This window comes from Eleginops maclovinus, chromosome 16 (genome assembly GCF_036324505.1).
Source record: "Eleginops maclovinus isolate JMC-PN-2008 ecotype Puerto Natales chromosome 16, JC_Emac_rtc_rv5, whole genome shotgun sequence".
Taxonomy (NCBI): Eukaryota; Metazoa; Chordata; class Actinopteri; order Perciformes; family Eleginopidae; genus Eleginops; species Eleginops maclovinus.
Genome location: NC_086364.1, coordinates 20,622,744 through 20,642,036, shown reverse-complemented (window position 1 = coordinate 20,642,036; position 19,293 = coordinate 20,622,744). Strand labels below are relative to the sequence as shown.

General features: G+C 40.6%; 2 protein-coding genes across 2 annotated transcripts; both read right to left on the bottom strand.

Annotated features, from left to right (window-relative positions):
* Positions 1 to 146: 146 nt before the first annotated feature.
* Positions 147 to 3,605, bottom strand: polr3h (polymerase (RNA) III (DNA directed) polypeptide H). Its single transcript, XM_063903038.1, has 6 exons — positions 3,224 to 3,605; positions 2,942 to 3,038; positions 2,677 to 2,763; positions 2,525 to 2,588; positions 1,802 to 2,030; positions 147 to 880 (listed from the first exon to the last, which is right to left on the bottom strand). The coding sequence occupies exons 1-6, from the start codon at positions 3,332 to 3,334 to the stop codon at positions 830 to 832; spliced, it is 639 nt and encodes a 212-aa protein (XP_063759108.1). The 5' UTR covers positions 3,335 to 3,605; the 3' UTR covers positions 147 to 829.
* Positions 3,606 to 4,372: 767 nt separating this feature from the next.
* On the bottom strand, positions 4,373 to 17,892 carry LOC134877823 (aconitate hydratase, mitochondrial-like). Its single transcript, XM_063903482.1, has 18 exons — positions 17,817 to 17,892; positions 14,733 to 14,869; positions 13,395 to 13,653; positions 12,942 to 13,034; positions 12,682 to 12,840; positions 12,418 to 12,568; positions 11,874 to 11,978; positions 11,702 to 11,793; positions 11,428 to 11,533; positions 10,938 to 11,095; positions 10,785 to 10,858; positions 10,492 to 10,603; positions 10,183 to 10,365; positions 9,610 to 9,705; positions 9,317 to 9,508; positions 8,252 to 8,384; positions 7,565 to 7,686; positions 4,373 to 7,023 (listed from the first exon to the last, which is right to left on the bottom strand). Exons 1-18 carry the CDS (start codon positions 17,850 to 17,852, stop codon positions 6,892 to 6,894), a joined length of 2,340 nt encoding a protein of 779 aa, XP_063759552.1. The 5' UTR covers positions 17,853 to 17,892; the 3' UTR covers positions 4,373 to 6,891.
* Between the last annotated feature and the right edge of the window lie 1,401 nt (positions 17,893 to 19,293).

Genomic DNA, 19,293 nt, shown 5'->3' with positions numbered 1-19,293 from the left:
GCGGTTAGAGAGCAGATCACTGATGAACAAGCAGCGCTGTGGCCTTCACTGACCTCCAAACTGTGGGATTTAAAGGCTGGCTGCTAATCCGTATTTGGTATTCCTCTTCCTATAATCACACAAAATGACAAATCACAAACACTCACTCTGATGATACGTCCTTTTACTGTGAAAGTGAAAAACACTAAATATCACAAGGCTGTTAAATACACTGAGGATAGAAAGGTGACATTTCAAATCAAAAGTAAGTATTTTAATCTTGAACAACGTTAATCCCACTAAGAAAATGTGTTTTATTCTTGAATTGTTTTTGTGGATCTTGACGATACAAAGGAATAATTAATTGTCTTGTGACTCACAGCTTTAGGCACATTTATCATCCCGGACATGCTGTTAAGTGCTCAACATCACCTGCTTTAACCCTTTAAAGTCAGAATACCTGGTTAAGTGCTGAGGACATTATAATCCTAATACCAAATTACTTATTTCATTTGCATTTGGGGTCAGAACTTCCCTTTAAATATACCAGAATGACTGTAAACGCATGACAAATCATTGTGTTTTCAGATCTATGCTCAGGTTTACATGTAAACATGGAGGTGGTGTGTTGAGGGCGGTATTTACAACACACTGTCTCAGAGGGACATCCGTCTCTCACACCAACAGTGTCTTGGTTCAGAGAGCGTTTGACTTCATGTCTTTACTTCTGTACCCAAACTCCTGGGTATCGTGTCTCCGGCTCACCGCTCCTTGTCTTTTCGGTCCGTTATAATGTTCGATCTGTTCGTAAAACAATACATCTTCACCCTCCTCCTCTTCCTCTGCAGTGCTAACTGTTCCACCAGGACAGCAGCCCCAGCCCCGGGTCACAGATGGTCCCCTGAAACAACAGCGCCATAAATCACAACCAGAATACTGAAATTGGGTTTTAGAAACATTTAAGAGTTAAATAAATGATATTCATATATTTCTAAGATATAAAAAAAAAAGGAATTAAAAACATTTATGTAAAAAAAAGGAAAATCTCCAATCAGCAATAAAATACAAGTAGTAGGAGAATATTCATAATCATAAAAATAACAAATGGGAAATAAATTCATTAATTAAACATATATATTTATATAAGCATAAGATGTTATAAAAAAGAATACATATACATACATACATATGTGCATATGTGCGTGTGTGCTATTAAAAATAAAATAAAATAGATTACATATATTTATCCCAACCTAAGAATCAAAAATGTGAAATAAAAAAGGCACATTTTATTAAATAAAACATTGAGAATTTTAGGAAAAAAATGTTCACTAAAAAAACAGAACAAGATATTCATTGAAACACAAGAACTTAAAGTACATTTATCAAGGAAAGAGAATCACAAAGGCTTTTTATATAACTAATAATTGTGGGGTCATTGTGTTATTTTATTAATTCCTAAATACTGTTTTGTTAGGGACTCTAAACCAGTCAAACCGACCCTGTACATGCACCTGTATGTGAGTTACTCCATGTAAAAAGTCTGAGCCCCTTGGTACCGAATTGAAAAGTAATAAAGGATACTTTAAATGCTAAGATATTTTCTGGCTAAAGTTCCTAAAAAATATATAAATATAAATAGCCCAAATCAACAAACAGTCAGCCAAAGTATCTATTGTTTCTCACTCTTATCTGAATTTATTCAAGCAGATCTCATGGTGGTGTGTGTGTGTGTGTGTGTGTGTGTGTGTGTGTGTGTGTGTGTGTGTGTGTGTGTGTGTGTGTGTGTGTGTGTGTGTGTGAGTGAGAGCTGTGTTCTTACGATCAGAGTGTACGGCGCCTCTTTCTTCTCCACGACCTCCTCTGCTGGCGGCGCCGTCGACTGTCCGGGTTGTGCTGGTGTTTCTGCGGCGGCCGGTCCCGTTGGCGACGTGTCCACAAACATTTCATCTGTCACCCGGAAACGGATGTCCTCCCCCTGGTCCATGTAGAGGTCGTGGGCCCCCTCGTCCGTCTCGTATTCCCAGAGCCAGACCTGCTCCGCTTCGTCACTGAGGCTGAGGTTAAGGACTACAGTCAACTCATCAGAATCTAGTGCAGGTACAGGGCTTAGTTCAATACTTCATTCTGATTGGTCTCTTTGGGAAGTCAGCAGTCTGTTATTTCTTGATAGCAGATTGTCTAAGGACGCTCAGATCAAGGGACTATGTGCAGTCATATCAATACGCAGAAAGAAGTCCGGTCAATTTAACATAAGTGTTGAAAAAAAACACATTATTTTCCAACTTTTCCATCAGAAAACTATCAGAAAACAACAAATTTGAATTAATTTTCATATTTGTCAACAGCAGAAAACAAGAGAGGGAAAGAGGTAAAAAGACTCATGCAGCTGGACGTCAACAGAAGAAGACAAACAGGAAGTAAACACTGCTATGAAGTGAATGACTGCCTTGCATCATGTTATCCCATATTCCATGATACACCTGTGGGTCCTTGAGATGAAATCACTTCACTTTATTTATAGAAACATATTCGGGCAGGATACAATTTTGCTGGCTGTTGAAGAGACTCTGGAGGAATGAGGATGTCGTCGAAGAAGCCCATTGTCACTGTGAACCAGAGAGGGAACAGCGTCAGAGTTTACAGTGGTACTTATATGAAGTGTGGTTCATGCTGAAATAGAGAGATTCAAATTACCGTGAACTCCTTCTTGGCTGCAATACTTGATTTTGCCGAGTAGGATTTCATCGAGGAAAGGGTGAAAAACAACATACCTAAAGTTAACTGAGAGGAAAAACAAAAGGAAGATTGGAAGGAATCAGTTAGGTGTTTTAATATTGGATACGAAAGTTAAACAGGGAACTGTGAGACCATATTTACCATACATCTCAAATCTAATGCAGCAGTATGAACACAGTGCATGGCCTGATGCAAGTGAAAGAATGTGGGAGCAGCATTGTACCTTTGGTGTGTGAGGCTCCGTCTCCTGGAAAGATATAGGAGTCGTCCAGTTTAGTGATGTCGTACAGGCAGACGCAGAGACCGACGTTGTAGACCACCTGAGAGGAGGGCAGGTAGCAGTGATCAGACATGAGGGAACTATGATAATCCAAGTAATAGGGAAACCTTGTAATGCTGAGAGTTAAAACTGACTTGGTATGTTCTTAACTTTAAAAACACGTACTCATCTAAACTTAATTTACTTACACAAACACTTTGTATATACACACACACACACCCCTACCTTGTTGGCCAGTTTCTTGTTGAGCTCCTCTGCTATGGCGTCGTTGAGTTGCCTCTGGAAGTTCCACGGAGGGATCCTGACAGTGTCCACCATCTCCACCAACACGAACATGGTGCACACTGTTACACACACTCACTCACTCACTCACTCACTCTATCACACACACATAAATACACACACACCCGGTGAAATCACCCGGAGTGATGGAGTGTTGCTTATTTTCAGGAAAGCGTATTTTTTTTCAACACCGAAGAAGGAAAAAATAGGTCAACAAGTTTGCTAGATCTGCCGAAAAACTAAATTTAAAGTAGAATAATGTCGAGAAAACTCAACAGTATCCATGAAGTCTCCATGTGAGTATTTACGACAGTAAAACCTTTACGACATGTCGCAAATCTTAAAGGTACAGAGCACAATTGCGCAGCTCTATATTTCTCCCTTTCTGAGCTTTTTGTTTACCAACCAAATTATAAATATGTTTTACTTGAGTATTTCCATTTTATGCTACTTTGTACTTCTACTCCACTACAATTCAGAGGTAAATGGTGTACTTTTACTCCACTACATTAATTTAATCCCTTTAGTTGCTAGGCAGATTTGGATTAATGATGGTAAATATAATCTCCCTTAAATCAGACTTTAGTTCACCTGCAGTAAATCCAGCAGCTACCCTGCAGTATACAAAGCCATTCAAACTAGCTGCACCTTTACCAGCTCTGAGAACACTTTAATGATCAATCATTATAAAACATATCAGAGATATTATTCTGAAATGGACCAATCAGACAATGACTACTTTTACTGTCGCTACTTTAAGTACATTTAGATGAGAGTACTTTCTACTTTCACTGGAGGAAAATTTAGAATACTTTTACTGTGACAGAGTATTCCTACACTCTGGTACTTCTACTTTACTCAAGTACAAGACCTGAGTACTTATACGTTTAGGCACATACTTCTGTGAGCACTACAGTAAATACCACAGTGTATCTATCTAGGAATTTGAAGGCTTATCAAATTAGATCATATATTGAAATGAGTGAAAGTATGTAAATACTAAATACAGATTTGATCAGGAGACAATTATTTTTCAGAGCCTGGAAGTCAGTGTAACACATGCTGTCATTACAGAAAGAAAACACACAAATATTCACTTCTGAATGTCATCTTTATTCATTTTATCAAGATATTTTTAATCTCTCAAGCAATAAAACCGCAGACGATTCGAACCATCTACTTTTACAAAGAGTTTAATGCTGACACCGGAGTGTGAGGGGAATCATCACTAAAACATCTGTTCACATATTCCATACTTTGTTAGCTTTATCTGAACACATGAAGCGTGGTGTGAAGGTAATTCAAACACACAAGAGGAAGCCGGACGCCTGAGTACAAAAGGACATGATATACATGCTTTTTTTTTTTAAACATCATTTGATTTGTCGCTTTACAGAACTTTAAAAACTCAGGGTTACATTAGCAAAGTGTTTCACAAGCAGCTGGTTTTAAAATGGACAATGGATGATCAGATTAATCAGCATTTTTGCAAGATGGGTAAACCGGGTGATTTATGTAGGAAACAACTCCCTGTACATATTAAAACAATTATGGACATTTCACAGATCACATAATGATGGGTGGATACTTGAACATATTCATTAGGCATCTTTGGCAGTAAATCTGAATACAGTGGCACAGGAGTGTGCAGTGACGATGATTTTCAGTTGAATATATGAACCCCTGAATGGAGTCATTGACGTCCAAAAACGTCTTAAAAGTTGGCCGTCCGCTCTTTCAAATCACCTTTCCCCTTAAAACTATTCGAACAGAAGTAAAAATCAAGAAAAAAATACACAAAGTCCCCTTCCTAAAAGTCCCTAACAACTGTCAAAGCCCACAGCTACAATCCGGTATCTGTGCTTTAATTCACCCACAATGCAATGTGGTTTTTAACACGTTACATTAATGCCAGTTAATTGACGACCACAGGGGGGACTCTACATCATGTTAACCGCTCTCATTTAGACAGGCAGCCCACACTCTTTCTTTGTTTTAATATATATATTTATCTATTTCATGATTTATGTACACGCCCCTATACAAAGTGCAGCTATATATCACATCATTTACACACAGGTCCAAACTTTTTTTCATAGGGACTGAGCTCAGGAACCGTTCATCCTGACGATTTTACTGTGAAGATTTATAGGTGCCACATTACCCATAACAGCAGCGATCACCTCAATTATATTTAACCACCGATTCAACGTCATGGCAAGACTTTTGTTTTTCTACTGTCTGATAACTGGTGCTTTAACAGTGACTATTACTGAAGATGTGCACTGAAGACGTAAATGTTTGCAGTGGATGAATCAAGCAGGGCGAAGCAGTCCCAAAACAACTCTCCTAACTCTTCAAAGTGCTAGTAAACAGGTGTCTGGACACTAGATTGTGCGTTAGTTTGTGTAAGAGGACAGCAAGCTATGGCGAACCAAACCTCAACCTCAGTTTCAGGAGAGCCTCTACTGTGACATGTCTCCATGCTTATGGAGATGCCTAACACGTACAATGTGTTGGAGCGCTAACCAATAGAAGCTCGAGTGACATATCAGGTTGAGGTTTGGACTACATTAACAGGCCTAAGGGAGAGCAAAGAGGGAAGCAGACTGATGTTAACCACCAAAACAAAAAGTCTATATACACACACACATGGAAATAAACAAAATTGGCGAGTCCACACAAACACAATGGTCGTATGTGTCTGGTTTCAGTCCCAGGTTGTCACAACGGGCTGTGATACCACATGAAAGATTTAGGAAAGAGCGAGCAAGCGTTGGACGAGCAGCAGGGAGTGTGTGTGTGTGTGTGTGTGTGTGTGTGTGTGTGTGTGTGTGTGTACCATTACATTGCAGCAGGGGCTGATGGGATATCAATAATGCCACTACAGTCAATAATTGCGCCGTCTACAGTGTGGCTCTCAACTAGCACAGGTCCATAAGGGTGACTCTAGCAGCCGAACAAAGACGAAAAATGAATGAAAACGAACGGCTTTCATTTACATCTGGTGCAATGTTATAATAAATATGGATGAAGTTAAAGGAAAAGTACATTCATAGGACTTAAATGACTCTGATTTTAGAACCGTTTGGATGGAATCAAGACAGACACTTAAAAAGGATGTGAAATGGAGAATGAGTGGATTTTACAGTTGATATTGAAGCAGGAAGCCGTTAACTCGTCTGCTAACACCGTCTTTTTTATAATATTCTGCGTGTAGATCAGGTTTGGTTACTTCAGACTAAAGTGGGAAAATAAATGGCGTGTTAAATCTGATAATCGTTATAGGAGTGGATCCAAGCTGTGGTTCTGTGTGGTTGTGTGAATCTGCCTGGTGGTGCAATAACAGTAATCCTGGCTGTGCGTGAACTGTACGTGCTCATGTGTGTGTGTGTGCGCTTTTCATCTGTACAGCGACATTGTGTGTGTGTGTTTCTTTTAATTGAGCATCACTACAGCTGTCCCTAAACAAACTAAAGTCTGGTTACCATCCATCGTCTCTTCCTCTTTGCCCTCTCTAGGCCCACGTTTCTCCCCTTTCTTTACCCACGCCAAGGCCCCTCATTGGCCCCCCTACAGGCCCCGCCTTCCTTCCCTCCTCTCGTCGTTGATTACTGGAGCTCCTTCATTCTGTTGAGGGCGGAGCCGGCCTGGAACCACTCGATCTGCGTCTCGTTGAAAGTGTGGTTCAGAGTGATCGACTCCTGGCTGCCGTCGCTGTGCTTGATCACGGCTGTCAGGGACTAGGGGGGCAGAGGAGGGGAAAATCATTCATCTAGGGTTTTCCACAAAGGTACAGAATTGTAAAAAGTTAAATTTGTGATTACAAAGTAGGTGTGGGTAACAATTAGTATCAAAGCACTTAAATCATGAAGTAATGCACAACATATTTTTTTGTATTTTGCTGTAAAGGGTATTAATAGATCAGATGTACTTAATTGATGCTTAATTGGATAATTGTTTTGTTACAGCAGCATGTTTACAACACACGTTTCCTCTTTTGTGAATTTAATGGTTAAATCTCAAAGAAAGAAAACGATACTTAACCAAAATGCATTTGTTTATGAGCTACATATAGGAAGGACAGTGAGGAAGGGGGCGGGGCTTAAGGGAATAGAGCTAAAACTGAGACAGGAAGTGAATCAAATAATGTTTTTTTAGAACGTTAAAGCAAGTATTATGTACCTAAATGTACGGTCTTGGTGCCTAGCCTAACAAGTCCCCTTTAAGAGAAGCTCAGCTGTCCTGTGGATCAATACTTCGTTACTTCATCATACTGCTCACCTTGCCGGGAGCAAAGGTCTTCAGCCCGGTGATTGAGATCTTGTCATCGGGGCGGATTTTGTCGTAGTCTTTGGGGTCGGCAAACGTCAGAGGCAACAGGCCCTGCTTCTTCAGGTTGGTCTCTGTGAGGAGGAGAGAGAAAAGATGGAAATAAGAGACGGACCCGTAACGATCATCAGGTAACCGGAGAAGAGCTCTTTGTGTGTCGGGAGAATATCGATTACACAGATACACAAGGTCATGCAGAATAATGCATAAGAGTGTGAGTGTGTGACTGGTGGTTATTGATCAGCGCTTATCAACATGAATAAGCTTTTTGCACAGAAGTCATGCTGTTGGAATCTTTTTTTTGCCAAGACAGAATAAGCAACAGCATTTATTTTGTGTCTTCTGAAATGTTTTCAGTGGAATGATTGCAGGCTTTCATCTCCCCACTTCACTACATGTAGCGTCCTGTAACAAACGGGCTCTAATGGACAGTAACTATTACTCAGAGACTCTCTTAGGAGACATCCCTTTCTCTAGCACACTGTAAACACGCCAGTAAATAGTCATCAGTTTGTTCTGAAACCAAAACACACTCATTGAGACACTGCTTCCCTTTCACAGAAGAAAATAAATGAACGGTTCGAGTGAAAGCGTAATGAAAGTGCTGTAAAGACAGACTGATGTTGGCGGTAAACATACCGTGGATTCTGGCGAAGCTCTTGACGATGATGGCGCGTCCTCCGAGGTGACGAGGCTCCAGGGCGGCGTGCTCTCGGCTGGATCCCTCTCCGTAGTTATCGTCTCCCACAACCACCCAGTTAACTCCGTTGGCCTTTAAACGAAGAAAAGGAAGTAGTTGGGACCAGGACAGAGAAGACAGAAGTCCCATCGAGGGAAACTGGGAAATCAGTTGCTCGGAAGGTACGCAACTCGAATAAGAATAGTGCTTTTCTTTGATAGCACTACAGCATGCTACATAATCCACCCTCAGTTTAAGTAAGTACATCTAGCTAAAACAGAGCAGTAACAATCGTTAATTGTGCCTTTAGGTTCAGTTTCTTGTTAAATTCAGATATAAAGAGATGACACACATTGCAGTTTCATCCAAAGCAATTTACATACACTTTAATATCGTATACTATGGTAGACATTTTTGGGGTTTAGTATCTAGCAAAAAGAACGCTTCAGGATGTTAACGAGGGGACACGGGTCTATAAATCAATACGTTGTGTTAAATAATTGATTTATTTAACAGTAGCGTTGTAATAAGAGGGATTATATGCCAGTCATTATGGCAAAAGGAACTTGAATCGTCCCATTTAACATTTATATTTAACCCTTGTGTCGTCTTCTTATCAACTGTTGTCCTCATGGTTGGACTATTTATAAAGCATATAGTGTAAATAATCACCCAAATCTACACAACACCTTTTAAGGCAACTTTATTCCTACTTATTACCACCAATTTTACCAGAATTTATGGTCAATTGACTTAATTTACACAAAATCAAACCTCTTTTCAGAGTAAAAAAACAAAATGTTTACAATGATTTTACAAAATTGACCCCAGATGTTACAGATTTGAATAAAAAACCCAAAACCTAATTAAAGTAATCATAATCCTTTTTCTCAATATGTATGCAAGCCAGCCTGTTATTTCTGGCACTAGCATAAAATGAACCCTTTATCCTGACATAAAAACATTCAGGAACGGGTAATGTATAAATGTATACATGTCCACGGTCCCCGTCCCCTCAGACTCACCTTGTAGTGGCGGGCCACGTCAGGCACCCCTCCGAACTCCCCCGTCAGCAGGTTCTTCACCTTGTTGATGGCCTCGTTGTCGATGTTGACGGCTCCGATCAGCATGTTGTTGGAGATGTTGTCCAGGTGACCGCGGAACTTCAGCCAGGGCCCGGCGGCGCTGATGTGGTCGGTGGTGCACTTCCCCTTCACCTACAGCAGCAGAGGATCAGGACAGGAGTGCAAATTAAACGATGGTTATTTACGTCACACACGGCAGCATTGATATAATTCAGTGGCGTTTCTCTGCTCACCTTGATGAGGACCCTCATTTCCTCCATGTCTTTTCCGTGCCACCTGTCGAAGGGTTCCAGCAGCTGCAGACGGTTACTGGAGGGGCTCACGTTCACCTGAACAACACCAAGATCACAGTCAGACATCAGGGTTCATCCAAGGATATTTCCAAAGGACAGAGGAGCAGACAATCATTTAGTGTCATTAGGTCCATTTGAGCTGTTTATGCTTTGCTTTTGAAGGCACTGGGTGATTTGGGTAATTATTGGATGCAGCAGGATGATGTTTTATAAACACAGGAAAGAAAAAGGGGAGGTGAAGCCATTGTTTTTAACCCAAGGAAAATAAACTCTCTAAACAGAATTCCTGCCCGGACAATGACTTTCATCCTGCGTAAGATCCGCTACCTGGTTGCTCAGTTTTCTTTGATTTCTTTTAGCTTTAAGGACAAACAGCTGCTACGATGCTGTGTATTATTCATGTAGCTCTTCTGGGTTTATGATGCTCAGATCCCTTTAAAACGGGTGCATTAGTGCTGTGCTGCTCTCTGGATTGTCACGATTAAACACTGTCTCTTTGGAGAGAAAAATCACCTTCAGTGAGGTACCCTCGGCGGGGGGGTGCTGGTAGGTGTCCTGGCCGGGGTCGAAGTCTCTGGAGGGAAGCTCGTCACCGGTGGGGGGCTCCAGCTTGAACTTCTCTCCGTTGGCAGCGGTCAAGTAGTCGGTCTCTGGGTTGAAGTCGAGGGTCCCGGCGATGGCCATGGCTGTGACGATCTAGATTCAATTACATAATTAGGGTCAAAGAAGTACAGACATTTGTATTCATGAGCTACTGTTGGTCTGTCTGTGGATTTCACCGTTATTATGAACTTCTGAGCGTGTGTGTCGCTTCATTCTTACCTCAGGGGAGGTGACGAAAGCATGAGTAGCAGGGTTAGCATCATTCCTGGCGGTGAAGTTCCTGTTGTAGGAGGTGACGATTGTATTCTTCTCTCCCTTCTTTACATCCTTCCTGAAGTTGTAAAAACACGGAGCATGTTAGTCTGAGGCGTTGTGGTTGACATGCACCTCTTTTATTTGATCCTGAGACTTCATTTTGTATATTTGTGCAGTGAGCAACCTGTTTAAATCAGACTTATGAGGGGAATACTTCTACAAAAAGTCATCTGGACTTTAATGAATGAGATGCATACCTGTCCCACTGTCCGATGCAGGGTCCACACGCATTAGCAAGGACAATCCCACCGACATCACTCAGGATCTTCGCCTGGAGGAGGGACAACATGAATTAGAATAAATCCTTTCAGTATGCTGGAGGAAAATGCCCCTGACAGACTCTGACTCACATATCCGTCTCTCTCGATGGTGGCGCGGATCTGCTCGGAGCCGGGGGTGACAGTGAACTGGGCCTTGCACTTCAGACCTTTATCCAGAGCTTGTTTGGCCAGAGACGCCGCCCTGCCCATGTCTTCGTAGCTGGAGTTGGTGCAGCTGCCAATCAGACCTGCAGGAGACGAGATGTGAGGGAAGTGAGAACAAGGAAGCGAAGGAGTGCACAGTTACAGTAAAGAAAAAAGACCCTTTCTGCATCTAAAATGAAAGGAACAGTGTGGAAAGGAACTGGCCTTATCATCCTAATTATATTCTATTCATTCTGTAATAATTGGACCTATTTTGCACTCATTCGACTAAGCTACTCTTAAAAGGCCACATGACAGGGGCTGTAACGAGATCTCCGGTCAACAGCTCATTGGAACAAAGAAAGTCATATCAACTTTCACCAGACAAAGCATTAAAACCATGTAAGATAATACAGCTGCCGTCACAGATACTGACCGACTTTCACCTCCAGGGGCCAGCCGCTCTTCTTAGCCGTGACCCCGATTTCAGACACAGGGTGGGCCAGGTCGGGGGTGAAGGGCCCGTTGATGTGGGGCTTCAACTGTTGGAGGAGAGAGTTTAGTTTTAACACATCGAAGCTGCCTTGGAATAACTTTTACTTACAGCATATGCAAGGTTTTGTAGGTCAGTGTTTCTACATGAAGAGATTTGTTTTACTGCCAAGCTTCGAGTCAATTATGAAGCTCATTTATTTATTTCTATGACTCACCTCACTCAGGTTGATCTCGATGACCTGGTCGTATTCACAGCCCTTATCTGGAACCAAGTCGTCTTTGAACTGATCGGCAAATACAGCGATCTCTGAGAGGGAATGAAGAAGGAAGCTGTTGGTAAAACACATTTATTAAACACTGAAGTGAGACTGACGGTAGGGGACTGACCTCCACGGCCGGTTTTCTCCAAGTACGTCTTCATGCGGTGGTTGTACGGGAAAACGGAGGTGGTGGCTCCGATCTCAGCGCCCATGTTACAGATTGTGGCCATTCCTGAAAAAACAAAGTGTTATTTTAGCCAACGAGTCAAACACACCGCACTAAAGATAATACACTAACCTTCTATTCAAGCAAGGAACGGATGAATGTTGGTTGTTAAGTCTTGATAGTTAAGTTCATTAAATACATCATACTGGATATATTTTTCACCCTGAAATTGATATTGCCAGTTGGGTTTTCATGCATGTTTGTTAAGAAACATGAAGACAGAATAAACATTGAAATCCCGACAGCAATCAAAAAATAAAGGGCTCTGACCAAAAGAAGAACACATGAATCATTATGACTTCAAACAAAACGTAAGTAATTCATCTGAATTATTTCTGGGTGCATTTATCGTCAGGCCTGGTCGTTGAAGCGTTCTCTGTTCTCTTTATCACTTTGAATATCTTTCACCTGTGTTTTTAACATTTGTAATGAAACTGATCCCCACCTGTGCAGGAGATGGAGTCCACTCCCGGTCCGTGATACTCCACGATGGCTCCGGTGCCGCCCTTCACCGTCAGGATGCCGGCCACTTTCAGGATGACGTCCTTCGGAGAGGTCCATCCAGACAGACTTCCTGTCAGCTTCACTCCGATCACCTGAAAGGAAAACCAAACACACAGTTTAGACACACAGCTGGATCATTTCAGGGGGATTTTAGTCACTTAAACTGCAAATGATATAGCAATTAATTTGAGATATCAGAACTCACATTGGGACACTTGAGCTCCCAGGGGATTCCTGCCATGACGTCCACAGCGTCCGCTCCTCCCACTCCGATACAAATGGAGCCGAGGCCACCGCCATTGGGAGTGTGTGAGTCTGTACCGATCAGCATCACTCCAGGGTATGCATAGTTCTCCAGGATGATCTGTCCAAGCAAAGGGACAAACAGTCAGTCACACAGTCAGTTATCTTGGGATGCATGTTTTAAGGACCGCTGTTTTTTTAATTAACAGAAAAGGTATTTACCTGATGGATGATTCCTGATCCGGGTTTCCAGAAGCCCACTCCGTACTTGGCCCCAGCCGAGGCCAGGAAGTTGTACACTTCCTCGTTTACTTCCTGTGTTCAGAGAAATTGGGGAGTTTTTTTGGTTTTTACTGAATATCCTTGATGTCACCTTTTATTAATAAAATGCAATGTAATCCTAGATCCTGTAATTTAACTGACTGTTTGATCAATCAGGGTTTTGAACTAACCCATTGAATTATTGTTTGGAGCCACCGTTAAGGAGGTTTTGACTGAAACCAAATTATCTTCCAAAAGGTGCCTTTGATTAAAAGTGGTTGAAAAATGTTATAAAAAAGGTGTACTGGGTGGAAAAGCAGTAATTCTCTGAAGCTGCAACTAGCGTTTGTTCATCTGGTTTTTAAAAATACATGTACAATATGTATCATAATCTATTCATATGTCTGCCCTCACCTTGGCCCTCTGCAGGTCCTCCACCCCTCCGATCTGGGCCTCGATCAGATGATCGCAGTGGATGGTGGAGGGAACAGCCACCCTGGGCAAACCGCTGCTGATGAACTGAAGCATTGCCATCTGAGCCGTGGCGTCCTGCATGGCCACGCGGTCGGGACGCAGGCGCAGGTAGGTGCGGCCACGGGCGATATCCTGCCCCACTGGATCGTCCAGATGACCGTACACGATCTTCTCCGACAGAGTGAGAGGACGGCCGAGCCTGGAGGAGAGGATTAAGAGACGGGGGATTGTTTATAGTCTGTAAGTGTACTTGAAGTGTTCCTCAGTGTGTGTCTTACTTCAGGAAAGTGCTAAAGTGTATCTGATGCTCTGACAAAATAAACTTTGGCTTATCAGGACAGCAAACACCTGGGAATTCACTGATAATATGACGCCATAAAGAAGCAACACAAGACGTTTTTCCTGTGGAGTGGTGCAGGAATGAGTCCTAAACCTGGAAATGAGTTACAATTTTACCTCAAGGCTCCCTCGTCTTCAAGTCAATGGTTTGATTCCACAATGAAGGTCTGTGGTTGAAACAAGCTGGAGAGGTTTTCACGTTTTGTTCGACTACATAGAAAAGGTCAGTTAATACCCCCATGGTGAGTCTTAAGCTTCTATGGTACTAGAAATGGTGGTTGCAAAACACATCATCACGCCAAACATTAGCCACCTTTAGCTTAGCGGTGTTGGCGTGAAGTCATGTGACCGTGATGTAGTTTGTTTTAGCATAATGTTAGCTTTTTAGCAGCAGACAACACACTAAATATAGGTCAGAGTAGAAATACTATGGCCTTAAAATAATCTATCTAATTTAAGTACTGAATTGAAAATGTTATTAAGGTAAAATGTACTTAAAGTATCAACAATATCTTATTTTTCTTACACCTCTCGAGTCAATTTTAGATATACTACTAAGTATAGTAGAAGTGCAGTCAGGTCATATGAGGATTTCTGGGACTAGAAGTGGTCGTTTCAAAACACATCATCACGCCAAACATTAGCCACCTTTAGCTTAGCGGTGTTGGCGTGAAGTCATGTGACGGTGATGTAGTTTGTTTATAGCCTAACGTTAGCTTTCCAGGGAGATCTTTACAATGCTAACTTCCAGGTCAGCCGACAAAAAAGGAGCCTCAGTAGGCGGGAACACCAAGACATCCAAAGGTAGCTCTGTAGGCCCTCATTAGTCAACACTGTAAATGTCCCGGGATAAACCGCGCAGCTGTCATAAACAGCCACCCCTCCTCATGAGCCGAACTGTACTCATCAAGCTCTCTGTATAGCAGGGCAACTTCTGACCTTTGGCGCACAATGTTGATGTTCTCGTGCAGCTTCCCATAGTTCACGCTGCTGTTGGGCTCAAAGCGGCTCATGGCCACCTTGGCGCTGAAGGCCGAGGAGACATGTAGACGCCTCGCCCCGCTTCCGAGGGCCAGCTGGAGCAGAGGAGACAAAGGACAGTTTTGAGCAATTGCCCCATAAACAAAGTTTTACCGTACTGTGTGGTACGACGCATAAAGATTTGAGTTATAGACGCAGAGGAAACAGAGGCCATAAAGTGTGAAAGAAGAGAACCACATGGGAGGATGGTTAAAACATAACCTATAATAAACAGTGGGTAAAAACACAGACGAAGAATCCTCTAATTTGGTCACAAATGGCTCGGTTAATCTGGTTGAACATTGACATCTGAATAGAGAGCACATTCTGAATGTCCTGAGCAACTCTTAAAAACCATTATTGGAGGTGAACACAGCATACTTTAGTTGATCAGTTTTACAATTCTGTTCATCTTTTCCCACTGTTTTACAGACAATAGATGCCCTACTCTACTGGACTACAACCTACAATCTAACTCTGTCATTTGAAAAATATCCAGATGTTTGCTTTGGACAGCAAAGCCAGTGGGGACTCTTTGGGCTTAATAACTTGCTTTTACTCCATTAAATCAACACAAAACGGTTCTGTATTGTGATGACACAATTTGAATGTCAGGCTGTCAAATAGGGTAAGAATCTTCCTGAAAATCAGACTGATACAAATCTGTACACTGCATAAAGCATTTTAATAAATCTAATTGTGCTGTTCTAGCTTTATTAGGGAGCACAATCCACTCTGTATACAACTGTTTCATCCAAAATATATCAAAAGCGTAATATTAGACAGAATAAAGCCACATTAGCTACTGCGATAACTAGCCTATATCAAGCAATAGTACCGGATTTTATTTTAATCTCTCTTGCCAATGAGTGACCTTAGTCTACCCATGACCGGCCGCTATGTTTACCATCTGCCCTCAGTGTTGATATTCAGAGGAACGCACTCTGCTCAGAGGAAACTGGGTGAAAGTTCACACAGCTCATATTTCAGGGTTAGCCTGTTGCCGACAGTCTGAAACACTACACTGCTGATGTATGAGCACTAGAGACAGAGGCTGAGAAAATCAGAGGAGGTATATTAACTACAGAACTGGAAAAATCCTCTGGAAAATGTTGACTTTTATTGTGTCCCATCCATCAAAAAAAACTAAACATAAAGAAATGATTTTAAGGAACAGCTTTTTATATAATGTCAACACAATTCTATGCTATGCTATGCTATGCTATGTATCTCATAATGATCCAAAAATAACCTTAACACGTGGATTAAAAAAGGGAGACTAAAAGCTGAGAAAGCCTTTTCTACTTTGCTTTGCTATATTGTCAATTGACTTTCTTCAAATGGAAAAAGACTTCGTTACCATCTCATAAACGTACACTACAGGAAGTAAAGACAAATCTGAAACGTATACAACTCAAGCACACAACACTGGCAGCCATGTTTGTCCTCTTTTCAAAAATGAAGCTCCATTTCTGTCTGTAATACAACATGTTTTTGTTCCTAGTCTCCCTGTATTTTTCTCCTCGTTTATACCATAGGATGTTAATGATAAGAATAATGCATGAGGTCGTATGTGATGGGGAGGGTGGGATGACATTATTCTGGAAGGGTATTATTTGCTCCGCGACCCTGACGGAAAAGCGGGAGAAGATGGATGGATGGTATTATTTGGATGTACCTAAATAAGAATAATGAGGTTATAAACTGACGAATCACCAAGAAAAGCATGCCCTTACAGAGCAGACAACACACTAAATATAGGTCAGAGTAGAAATACTATGGCATTAAAATAATCTATCTAATTTAAGTACTAAATCGAAAATGTTATTAAGGTAAAAGTAAAGAAATAATATCAGCAAAATGTACTTAAGTATAAAAAATATCTTGCTTTTCTTAAACCTCTCGAGCCAATTTTAGATAAGTATAGTAGCAGTGCAGTCAGGTCATATGAGGACAGCGTGTTGTTTATTGTGTTAAAAAGGAACTCGTAACAAAGTGTAGTGGAGTAAAAAAGTAAACCTCTGTCTTGTTGTGGAACAGAAGTATAAAGTGATATAAAATGGAAGTTATAAGTAATATAACATAGTATTTATGTAAATGTACGTAGTCACTTTCCCACATTAGACATTACGTTAGATTCCTTAACCCATTTGTTATAGCACATACGTCTGTTTACAGTTCACATAGTTAAACACCCTATCCCTATGACAATAAGCAATATTTTGTTCCACTTATTAGTATTTCATTCTATAAATCGGCTTCATCTTTTTCTATTTTACTTGCACCAATATTGCAGTATTTCACTTCTTTATTTCGTTTATGTATTAAGTACATTGCATATTGCACTTTTAGATGATGTTCTCAATACCAAAAACAATGCTGTAACTATTCTGCAATTACAAAAACAACCTTGAAATCCTTCAGCACTGAGTTCAAACATGTATGAGAGTGAAGGCTGTAGGTGATTTTATGAGTGGCATAAATACTTGTGTTTACATCCTTTTGGATACAGCTACGAAGGGAAGGCCCTGTGCTATTCAGACTGAATATATACTGTCTTATTTCCTCAACTTTCCAACAAAACATCAGAAACAGTGCTGTGCATCAGTCCCAGCTGTCAGGAGGAGCTGTGATGAAGTGCGCGTTCAAGAAAACTCTGTAACCTTGTGATCACCTTGCAAATATCGGGCCACCTGAGAACGTTTCCACACAATATTCAGCTGCTACTGATTTAACTACATAGTGATATTAACAATTACACGGTATAATGCTTGTTGTTGTGAAATCTGGGTGCTTTTATAGCCGTTACAAGCCGTCGCTTCCAAGGCTCACACGAGGACACGGTGACCTGAGTAACGGTTGCTATCTACGCACTTACCGGCTAACGGTAAAACTTAAGAGAAAAAAAATATGACGATACAGAATCACATATCTGTTGTCATATATGTACTCGAAAACAAGCCGGTTATGAAGTCTGTAAAAGTTAAAATAACGTTTTCTTACCCGCAGTCTGGTGACAGTCAAACAGTAAGACGCCATTTTGTTCACTGACAAAGATGTGTGTCGCCCTCATGTGACGTAACCGGCTTAGAGCCCGTTATGTTTATTAGTCGGTGAAACAGGAAACGTAATATAAATTGTAATAAAAAATGTTTGACTATTACTATTATTATTGTTATGTGTTTATTTAATTATGTATTTGTTTATTCATTTATTCATCATTATTATTATCATGTTCATTGCTAAGTAGGTTTACACATACAAGGACTTTTCTTGGGTGAACAATGGTGCATATATTAACAAAGTAGGAAGATTGTTAAACAAGAAGCAAATATAGAAGATATTAAACATTATCAAATAATTAAATAGAAATATATTTAAAAAAAGAGGAATAACCCTGACAATTTATTCAGAAAATATATGTACTTCAGAATTTAAATTATAAAGCAGAATATCTGTTAAATTTTTTGAAATGGGATTTATATTAAAATAAGTTAGATCATGGTCATACCTTTATTTTAAATGAAATATGCCAGACTTTCATGCCAATAAATCAAATAGGTGTAGAATAATACTTTGTTACACCTTTTCACATAAGATTCTTTAAATGCCATCTGTCATGAAAGATGTAGACTATCAACAATTTTGGTTAAATGTCTTACTTGTCTTAAAAATTGAAGACATTATGGATGAAATCAAATAATGCCTACTTAACTCATAAGACTAAGTGAAAAACATGGCTTTCATATGTGTACCTGGAGAGGTGAAATGTCTGTGTTTTCATTTAGTCCATATCAGTGAGTTATATTTCTTTATTGAATATACACTCCATAATCACAGTACCTCTTGTAGGCTACTGTAGAGGAATGATGAGCAAAATGTAGATTGTTTTGAATCCATAACAAACCTGGAATCAATACATTTCCATTGCATGTCTTTTATTTAACATTAACAATACCGCACATCATTTAGTGGGAAGAACCACATTTCCCACAAGCCCCTGGTAAATGTCAAGTTGCTTTAGCTGCTGAATGGATGCTGAAGCCCAATAACGTGAGGGTCCTCCCCCCTCTCAGCCAATAGGGACTCTGTTGCTATCACCGCTTATATTTTTAGCAAATTGCACAGCACCGTTAGAAACTACAAATATCCCTCCGCCAATTTAACTAGAGCCTGCAAGGTAAACATGGAGGAAAACATGCCCCAAATGAGCGTTTTGGACATTGCTATTTTTTAATAGAGGACTATGAAATGAAGTCTTAAATGTGGTGTGATAAATGAAAAGTAAGAAAATAGCTTTTGGTTTTATTGTTTTTCCAAATAATAAATCTACTTGGTAATAGTGATATAAAAATTCTGCATACATATGAAATGACCTCAATGATTTACTGATAGCATCACATATGCATAAATACCGTTGTATCGAATAATAATAATAAAGCACCAGCTACTATAATATGACGAAAGTAGTCCCTGCCGT